This window comes from Amia ocellicauda, chromosome 9 (assembly GCF_036373705.1).
Source record: "Amia ocellicauda isolate fAmiCal2 chromosome 9, fAmiCal2.hap1, whole genome shotgun sequence".
In the NCBI taxonomy this organism is placed as follows: domain Eukaryota; kingdom Metazoa; phylum Chordata; class Actinopteri; order Amiiformes; family Amiidae; genus Amia; species Amia ocellicauda.
The window spans coordinates 28087509-28098399 of NC_089858.1; the positions used below are offsets into that span (position 1 = coordinate 28087509).

At 37.6% G+C, this 10891-nt stretch overlaps 1 protein-coding gene across 3 annotated transcripts in view; it reads right to left on the reverse strand.

The window, feature by feature from the left end:
- LOC136759131 (DNA topoisomerase I, mitochondrial) overlaps positions 1 to 10891 on the reverse strand; it is a 61644-nt gene that overhangs the window by 49495 nt on the left and 1258 nt on the right. Inside the window, exons 2-7 of one of the 3 annotated variants that reach the window (XM_066713990.1) lie at positions 9631 to 9786; positions 9112 to 9173; positions 6410 to 6451; positions 5683 to 5814; positions 4027 to 4105; positions 3665 to 3717 (exon numbers count right to left, since the gene is read on the reverse strand). In XM_066713990.1, the coding sequence (XP_066570087.1) occupies positions 3665 to 3717; positions 4027 to 4105; positions 5683 to 5814; positions 6410 to 6451; positions 9112 to 9173; positions 9631 to 9699 (437 nt within the window). In that variant the 5' untranslated portion in view covers positions 9700 to 9786. Of the gene's footprint in view, positions 1 to 3664; positions 3718 to 4026; positions 4106 to 5682; positions 5815 to 6409; positions 6452 to 9111; positions 9174 to 9630; positions 9787 to 10891 lie in introns of those variants that run through there. The other 2 variants (XM_066713991.1, XM_066713992.1) reach the window with 2 other exon arrangements.

The following is a 10891-nucleotide window of genomic DNA, read 5'->3' on the forward strand; positions in this document are numbered from 1 at the left end:
AGGCAATCAGTTCTTGAACACGGTTTTCATTGTCACCGAGAAAATAAAATAAAAAAAGCAATTTTTGGGACCTAATTTTGCAAACGATTTTAAAATAAGATTGGGAGGGTGTGGGCAGGTCATGTATTTTTCAACTTTCCATTGTGTGTTGGTGTTGTGCACCAGGTTTATGCTGTGAAAGATATGATCAATCATTTGCAATTATAGAGAGTTATAGAAGCACGTAGGTAAAATCTGGAAAAAACTGTCACACTTAACTCGTGTTAAGCAGATTCTGCTTATAAAAATAACATGGCTGTCTTTCACCTTGAAATAGGCTCTGTACATTTTCTAATTAGGAAGCATCATTTTCAGCAATCACCACCATCACACTTGCAATGGGAAAGTGTGCAGCTGCTTTTGTTACCAGCAACTCCACAACAACAACAACAAAAAACGATACACTGAGAGGAATGTCAAAAGGACTGACATATTTAGTTCAACTAGTGTAATTAACTGTGGCAATCTGAGCCCTCCTGGTCGCCGTCTTTGATGGACAACCCCAGAGATGCAGCCTGATGGCTGTCAAATGGAGTCTAATTGATGGATTGATTGGGATTAAAATGCTGGGAGGGTGCACACCGATTGGAAGATCACTGAGTAAATGAACTGCAGAGAAACGGGTCAATGACACACCGTGAACCGAGAGAAGGTGTGTCACGCATGAACATGATCTTGGAAAAAAAAAAGGAGTTATTCGAAAGGGAAATGGTTGCTTAAAGGAGACTGTGCCAGCTTCTGTATGTTCCTATCATTTCAAATGCTCTACTGAATGAATGGTCAAAGTGATCTTGACTATTGAGCAAAAACGTCTCTAGGAAAAAGCTGGTCCAATGATATAAATGGAGGTGATGAAATGCAGTGGGAAGTAATGGCTGAACAGGCTCTAGTGCACATTCCTTCTCCAATGAACCTCAGAGCAGAGAGCAGTGCTAGAAGTCATCAGCTGTGCCACGTCACTGTTAGTCTTTATTCAATTTAGTTTTGGCTGAAATACTCTATGCATGGAGAGTACAAAATCTGACCAAAACCAATAAAGCAGCATGCAAACCACATTATTTAAATCTAGTGAAATTAACAAACCGATGAATGCATGTATCGATGGATGGATGCATGAATGGATGGATGAACACATGGATGCTTTAATTATCCAAATGAGATTAAGAACATTTAACGGAGCTCTTAATTACGAAATCAAATTATTTTTTCAATTAGGCTTCAAAATTTCTACATACATAGTTTGTATTATAAATCGATAGATTCAAATAGTGTGTTGACTGCAGTACACGCCAAACATTTGGCAGCTGGGACAGAGGTATTAAATTAATCTGTTTTAATCACATACTTAGAGCAACTAAATAGCCGAGAGCTGGGCTGAAAGACATTGGGGCCCTGGAGGAATTGAGTTGGAAAAGCTGACATTAGGCCGGTTGTGTTCCAGTTAGGAGTGTAAGCGTCCACACAGCACAAAACAGATGCATACAGTGACGGCCGTCAACAGGAATCGGGTTCGATAAATTCTACTGTACAGCCTTTGTCCACTTTCACGTAAAAATCAAAAAGGCCCAGACCAAGACATTTCCAATTAAGACAGCAAATGTAACCTTGCTGGTGGCGACCATTGAGTTCGTAAACACCACCCAAAAAACACAAAAGTCATTCCAAAATTCCCATAGATATCTTCTCAAACCCCAGTACACCTTTAATGCAGAGGGAAGAGATTGCACAGGGATAATAAGGGATAGAGTTTCCCGAAGATAAAGTCATCATCTTAAGGAGTGCATGCTGGAAAGGAGGAGGATGGAAACCTGCTCCTGGCATCTAGCAGCGATCCAGTTTCTTTTAGAGATGTGCCAAACCCCAAGGCAGCTCCACATGCCTACTTTACTGCAGCTTTCGTCGGAGCACAATACAGAATAAATAGAAGCAAGGAGAGCGCAGAAAGGTGGGGAGGTAGGTGCAGGCAGTGGGGGTGTAAAAACGGAGAGCAATTGGGCCTTGTTGTTGTATTGCACGGATGCAAGCAGTAATTGAAAAATAACGCCATAAAAAAGCCCTTATAAAAGAGCCACATGCCAACAGCTTTCCTTCATATAAAAAATGGAAGCTTATTATTTCGGTTGTGTAACCATAAAGCATCTTTTCTGATGGGTTTTAAATTACAACTTCCCACCTAGGGGGCTCCCAGAGACATTAAAATGCTCGAGGCCAAGGACAACTTTAAAAATGAACTCCCGAGGGTCTTATTTTTTCATACGCAAACTGAAATTTCACAATACAGTGTAGAAGCCATTAATTTCATAAAGAGGGCCTTTCATATGCCCTTTATACAAAACTACTGTGACCTGCCAGATGAATTGGAAAGAAAATTGATTCATCATACAAGTACTGCTAAAAAGGAAAACAAAATGAAAGCCCTAATTTTATACATACAGGTGATACAAAAAGGGACTGAATGGACTCAAAATGCCATTAGATTTTAGAGAGAAAAAAATAAAAAGTTAAAAACAGTGATAAGTCAGCCCATAACAGCCTGACAAAACCCAGTATGGCCAAAGCGATACAGTAAACCATACATTATCAAAGACCTTAAAATATATATTTATACATTTAAAAATGTCAGACAATTGAAAGGACTTTGACAGTCAACAGTCTACTTATTTGCAATTCATTCTAGATATTCTACAGTCTTTGAGAGCACGTCTGGATTGTATATTTAGAAAAAAATAATATATAAAAAAAAAACGTTTCACCTTCTATCGCATCTCCTTCAGCAAAGGATGGGGAACTTCAAATGCATACTCAAGGGTATTGTTGGGGTATCAAGCAGTTAATGTAGAAGGAAGTCTCCAACAATTAGTTTGGTAGTGCAAAACAAAAAGCAGAACCATTGTATTTACACAATGGACACAATGAAGAGATGGAAAGGAAAAAGCACAAAAACACTTATTTTTTAAATCTATCTTCTGAGCGAGATGATCTATTGTAATGTATGGCACAATTAGGATTTACCCAAAGAACACAAGGTTGTTTGAGGATCTGTATCTATCCCCAGCCTCCTTGCCAATACAGCTGGGATTTATACTTTTCTCTGCTCTAACTCCTTCCATTTGGTTATGCCATCTACACTGAATCAGACAACCATAAATAAGTCAAGGAAATAACAGAAATTAACGGATACCCATTTCACAACCATTTAAGTAATACATTACATTTCCTTCGGCCAAAACATGTTCTTATTATATTTATATATCCATACATTTCATTTACAATAAATCTCAACCCCCTCCCTTTACGCGTAAGTGCACTCTCCCATCCAGGCCCATTTATACGGACGGCACAGAAGTAAGTGAAGTAAGTGAAAATGTTCCGCGAGTAAATCGTATGCCTTTTAGAACCCAGTACTATATTAAAAAGACCAATCAATGCTATTCCAATGTATTTGTGCACCCATCCATTGAAATACATAAGCGCTCATTATTTTCTTTCAACATTGATTAGAATCAGAGAGAAATACAAGTAAATATGAAAATATACAATTGTAGCCAATGTAAAAAGTATGAAATGAAATAGGAAAATAAAATGGTACAGACTAATCTAAATGAAAGGAGCCAGAAGTGCCTACCTTACAAAATCCTCCCCTCCAACAACCTCTTTCTCCATTTCTGTGGACTTGACCTGAAGGAAAAAGAAAATGTTACGATTAGTCAAACTGACAACAGATATACAGGGTTTGATCATATATGTAACGCACAGAATCGGAAGCATTGGGTTTATAAGCAGCCTGGAATTTGGCATAATTTGTCTTCCCTTAAAACAGGTTAGCAGCACCGCTGAAGCAACATTCCCGCGTTGTTCGACTAAAACTAGTTCCTTAATTACACAATCCCCGATACAGACAGCTTTTTTTTTTTATAAGACATCTTTAAAAGTGAACTTCAAGTGTGGAAAGAATCAAATCAAACTGAAAAGAAAAGGAATACCTACCTTCTTAGTCAGCATCTTTTTTTCTTTTGCCCTCCTTTCAACCTCCTCTGCATGTCTTGCATCCTTCTTGCCTTTTTTACTAGCAAACAAAATCGATAGATACCCTGTTAAATCAAGATTCCCATGGTAATCCTTTAAAAGTTAATTTGTATTGCTTTTATTACTAATACTAATACTAGTCTTAATACTAGTCCAGTGTCCTATTGTTCCACACTGAACTAGCAATTTCTAGTACACCATCACAAGTCTTGATTTCACTTTGTTAAACCATGACAATTGATCTAAATTTCCAGACTATCCTCCCTTTATTTGACTAGTTTGGGGACTAGAAAAAAATATATAAATATAGTACAAAGACTGCAAGGAAATTGAGGTTAATGTAGGTCTATAACATCTACACTTTCCTAAGCTTTACCATACTGTAATATGTAATTGACTTGCTTTCAACAGAACATCACAGACGAGACAAATGCTTTGCTTGTGTGAGTCCGTTATTTTGTGCTTGGTATTGACCCCCCAAATTGAATTTGGTAGTGCTTTATAGAAACTATGTCTGCAGTTCCTGAGACACTTCAAAAAATCCTGTGAACTCAAAGCTCACTCCAAAAACTGTGCTATATTGCCTACCCTCGGTAAAACCACTATCTTGATGTATCCTGCCTGTGTTCACCCAGACCTTTTTCAATAATCATAGCCAATGCGTGGATGTCAAAAAGTTACTGTCTGTATTCTCTTTCATCTGCTTAATTAGAAATAAGAAAGATGGATGATCCTGTACAACTATTTTTTTCTAATGCAGCAGATATCAATGTAAATTAATTTATTCTTATGAAGATGAAGTGGCCTACTTTGTATAATGAGCATATGCCCTCCTACTCTGTATTGTTATTAGATTTACAGTTGCGGTTGGTACTTTTATCCCCCTCTCTCCCTGAAAGGTATTATTATTGTTGACAGTACAGCTGTCACTGTTGGGAAAAATCATCTGAATTAAAATGCCCAATGGAGTCGATTCAGATTACAGTCTTTATGTCTGATAACGAAGGAAAGTCTTGTCATCGCTCAGAATTACCCCCATTCCCAAACCGAAATCCCCACAGCCATTAGCTCTTGGGATGGAAGAGGAAATACATCTCCTGCAACCTAGAAATTAATGCATTTCCAGGGGAACCTGAGAAAATGCAAGAAAGCAACACACACATCCTGGATTAGAATTACAGCTTTGCCCATTTGTCCCCAGCGATTTTAGGATGTTTTGTTTATACACAATCAGCTCAATTTTCAAAATCACACACTAGTGGTGAAACACCTAAAACTGTCACTGGCTAGTTTGTATAATGTAGGAAGGTTTCAGAGTAAGGGAAATTTATTTTATACAGCTCTGGAAAAAATGAAGAGACCACTGCAAAATCATCAGTTTCTCTGGTTTTACTATTTATAGGCATGAACATTTTTGTTTTATTGTATAAACTACTGACAACATTTCTCCCAAATTCCAAATAAAAATATGAATGGAATGGCTGCCATACATGTAGAGGTGCAGATTTAAGAAACATTTGCAGTGGTCTCTTATATATAGGCCTATATATATATATATATATACACACACACACACAAAAACACTCTACACACATATATCTCACTATATACACACACCTCTTTGAAGTGTCACTGCTGGCTGTGAAGTCACTGTCACTACATCTCTTGTCCTTGGATTTCTTCAGTTTTGCTTTCTGGCCTTTGTTGCCTTTGTTGCCTTTCTGTTCACCTGCCATCTCTAATGCTGCCCTTCAGATGAAGGTAAACACAGAAAAAGGCTGGCATTAACACAAACAATCCAGCAAGGCCACATTCCCAGCAGAGAGCTTTGCTAAAAACACCCCGACAGGCACAAGGGCATCACCACATCACTTCCTTGGTGAAGCATCTGAGCACACTCGTCTGTTACTGCTTCTCACTCTAAATATTGCCATTGATATCCTGTCACATTAAGGCTGCAATAAGGCAGCTTACTGGTTTGGGCAAGACTGCACAATGGCATCCACAATGTAACAGCTTTTATGGCTACAAAGGCAACATTGATTTTGTACAGCTAAGATTACAGGCCTTTTAAATTGAGATCCAGTAGAGAAAACACCATCACCAGTGAACCCAAAAAGCTGTATAATGCCTGATCATGTGGATACTTTCCAACATGGCCTAGAGGAAGAAACACAGAGTTACCAATTCAAATGGCTTGCTTTTTTGGACAATGTACACTGTGATAGCATAGTGTCTGGACCTTGGAGAGATGAAAAGGTGTTTGCTGACAAGTGGCGGTGTCTGTTCCTGACAAGACAAAAGAGCAAGCGGCCTATAAGCGGTCTCATGATGGATCACTTACCTTTTGATAAGCCTCGTTGTGTAGTGGCTGTAGTCAGTGACCCTGAAAGTTTAAAATTAGCCCATCACACAGATTACAGCATGTGACAATACAACGAAAAATAAACCTCTCCTTTCTGAGCGGCAGAGGGATTATTTTGCCCGACACTTAAACTGAACATCTTATGTTCATTTCCACTACCTCATTTTTGAAAGTCCGGCAAACCAAAGCTTTTCACGCTGTGGCTGTGGAAGAGGGCTAATTACCAGGTTGTTGTTTTGTTTGTTTGTTAGTAACAAACTTACTTGAAAGCGCTTGTTCTCGGTAAAGCTTAATTACACCACTAAAAGATAATAGTTGTCCACTTGATCTCTGTAGGCTTTTTGAATGACTGATCAGGAGTATTATAAAGGACACCTCAGCAATGACAGCTTTCCTACTCTATCAAACAAAACAAAGCAAAAATAAATACATATTAAAAGTCTACAGATGTTCCATGGGCTAATTATCAGAGTCTACTGCTGCTGGAGATTCAGTTTCTCAAACGGTAATCAGACTCAACGTCTTATGGAGACGCATCAAAGTCCTAATACAAAGGGAACATTAAGCTGCTGACCTTATGCATTCCTCTCATAACAGGCTAGCCTGTCAACCCGAAATCTGAATTTTCCGTTTGAATGTTTCTAGTTGCCTTGCTAGTCAAATGTATTCCCGACTGTTTCCTAAGGAGACAAACGTATGAATCCATATACATCACCCTCAACTTCGATACAAGGGAACACTAAGGCTATGGTACCCTTTTGTTCTCTGTTAAAATACCAGCAATTATGTCTGAATGAACCTCAGTGCATACACCTACTATTTAAATGCTAATCAAATGCAGGATACATAAATCTATGGAGTCTTGTCCTTGAAATGAGCAGACCACCTACTAAGCTGTCGTGTCTGTGCTGATGCCTTGACTAGAAATTATCATAGCAAAAAGAGACACGTGCCTTGTAAAATGGCTATTTAGCATCAAAGTCAGCGATGACGATGGGATAAAGTACATTCAAGCTGGCAAAATATATGAACGGGGGCTTTTCGGCTTAGAGAAATGTACCTGTGCAAGAGGATACAAATAAATTGACCCCTGTTGCAAATGAAAAGAATGCAATTCCACATTTAACACAATCAAATAAAACCACACCTGTCCTTCACTTTCCATTGTCAGTCTTTAACACATCTTAAACATCTTCCTACAATAACACTACATTCCAACAGCTGGTATGCAGGTGAGATTTGTTAAAGTGTTGTAAGCCATTTTAGATATGCAAACCTTCAAATGCCATGCTTAGCTTCAATATTACACATACCTATCTAATTGTTCCAAACTAAACTGCTCAGGTAATTAATCTGTGTTCATCAAACACTAGAAACTTTATGTATGTATGTATGTATTTATTTATCTATTTCACAAGCAGGCTTCTTGTTTATCGCTGCAACGGTGACAGTGAAACTCTTTAACATTTTGGATTAACATAATGTTTAAATAAGGGGTAATTAGTAGCAAATTCCAACTAAGCATTGTAAGTGTTGATGAGACCATTGTGCTGTAAATTTTATGCAATGCCAAAATCCCTATTTGACTGACAAAGACTTAATTGGTTTAATTACAGTGGTGGTTTTGTCTCTGGTCGGCTTAACGAAGTGCAAGAAAATGGTTTTACTGACGCCTTCCAGCTTTTGTTTTAAACATCATAATTGCGGAGTTATTGCTGCATCCAGATAAAATTAGATCCTACATTTTCAAGTAGGTATTTCATAAACCGAGCTACACGGGGGTGGGGGGCAGGCATGCAGAGGATTAATTCACAAAAAGAACGAGCCCAGCAGGCCACATGACCGCACACTTGCTCTTCAGAAGCTGTTACTAATGGCAAATTCAACATTGGTTTAGTTATTCTGGGGCTTTATTAATATAATTAAAAACTATTATGATGGAACAACAGTATAAAAACCAATAACCAAGCCAAATGTTTCCTTCTGCTGTTGACATGTTTTACAATGACAAACTTCTATAGAGCAGCTATGATTATGAAAAATGTGTTGACAATCAATCAATTTGTATTTAGTAGAGCTACCTATTTCATGCATCTTCCTTAAGTTATACAAAACCAAACATAATACATTAATATCTTGTTACTTCACTTCCATTGTGTTTACATCCTGTACCTTCGGGTTTGTGTTAATGAATTAAGTTTTCACTAAATTCAATGCTAAATATGGATGTGATAAGTATTTGAGTTACTTCTTAAGGAAATGTGCATTTCAAGAACCTGGGCACTCTAATGCATCCAAATCCTTATAAAGTAATGTGAAATATGCTACTTTCCCCCCAAAACTAGAGAGAGAAATACTTCTTAACCTATCGAATAAATAAAATCGTTCCTTATGATATATAATTTTACTTTTTTTTTTGTATGTATTATTGTGTTGTTTTATGGAGGATTGTGATTGTATTATCATTGGATCTCAGTTTCATGAGGATTATTCCAACCTCTTTGAAACCTTGACATATTCAGTTGTAAGTGATGCAAATGTCTGCAAGAGGCTCCAATATTGTTAAATTGGGGTTTGTTTCAATAGCATACCCTCTATCTTAAAATATTAATAATGAGATCTTAAAAAAAAAAAAAAAAAAAAAAAAAAAAAAACTTAGATCACAATACAATACCATGTACCTTTGTGGTGTTCGCCTCTCCTTCACTTCAAAGTTGAGTACTACAGAGGCAGCTTCATACAACTTAAAGAAAAGAAAAATTCATTGAAGAAATAAGAATCGTGACATTCCCCCCACAACAGAGCTCTCTTAATCCCAGTTCACATCAGTCCTAACACGGGCATGCTTTTACACGTGTGTACATATAGAAGTATGAAAAAGTAAGAAACTCACTTGTCCACTTGTTTCAGTCCTTGCGGACAAAGACATCAAAATAAAACCACTGCACTTTTGAAATCTGAACGGTTTAAATGCTCAGTTGTGTTGCCAATGATGTGCACGAGTTCATTGATTAAAAACAGGTAATTCAATGCATCAGCTGGCTAATTGGGAATGTATCCGTTTGATCGTTGAAGAAACACTGGTTACTTTTCCAATGTATTTCAAAGCCATCAAGTCAGGAGTCAATTATCTTTGTAACGCATGATGCTTATAGCTAATAAAAGAGCATACTGTGATAAGCGTAAGGGCGTTTACCTACCAACAAAAAGCTGAATCTTGCAATGGCTCTTCTCCCCAGCAGCAGCTCAGGCTGATTTTGCTCCGTCATCCGGGCTACTCGGTGGGCGTGGCATTTAACTTCGTCCACACTGCCAGCGGGACTTTCTTGCGAGTTTTTCTTTTAATAATGAGCAATCTGAAAATGGCAAGTGAAGAAATGCAAATGCTTCTGTAACGCGATGTTTTTGTGGTTTCATTCAGGGACGAACATAGGGTTTTGTTGAGGGCAAGCAAAGTGTAAACGGCACGGTTTGATTTGCAGTAAACGATCGTGTTTACTGTAGCAAATCGCGTTGATGGAACTTGCGGGAATGGATTTGGCATCGAAGTGTGATTTAGAGAACACTACTGCGTCATAAAACCATTCATTAGTTGACTCTAATTAACCAGGTTGTGAAGCTAAGACTTAAGAAACCTTGGCAAACCAAATGAATGCGTGAACGATATGAACACTGACACTGCTCTGCACCTTTTCTATGGTAAACGTTACAAATGATATGTGGCACTTTTAAGTAATGCGTGAAACGACTATGGCAAGCCAAATTATGATTTATTCATCATCAATTCATTCATTTATTTAATTTAATTCATTTCAAGATGTATTCAAATATTTCGAGATATCGCTAAATCATTTCAAGATACCTTCAGATCATTTAGAGCTATCTGCAAACCATTTAGAGATATCTAAGGTGCTTTTTAAATATATCTAAATTAATTGCAGATATCTCGAAACGATTTAGAGATGGAATGTATTTTAATATTGTGTGTGTATATTAAGGCAGCAGCTCATTATGGTTATAATGGTTCAACTGTGATTTTTCAAATTCCACTACAAGCCCCTAAAACACAATGGTGGTAACAGGTTCTTAAATCCATGCATTTCATGAGATAACTTTGCATCAGTATCTGTATCAAACCCAAATTTAATTTTCAAATGACTTTCTCACTGTGGACTCATGATGACATGCAGTGATTCACATAAGTACATCTGTGTACCTTCTTTGGCCATTAGGTCCCCCCCCCCCAGTATTGTCTGGATACTAAATGTCAGAATTTGTGACCACACTAATTAATGTTGCAGATTCCACTGATGCTAAATGATACCCTCTAGAAATAGCACTGTCTGGAATGAAGCTGGTATAATACCCTAGTCAACTGGGCCAAAGGTTACAAAACATCCTCAACTCAACCATACAGCAAAATAAACGTTTCCATAATTTAGGACAATTAAAAATTGTAAT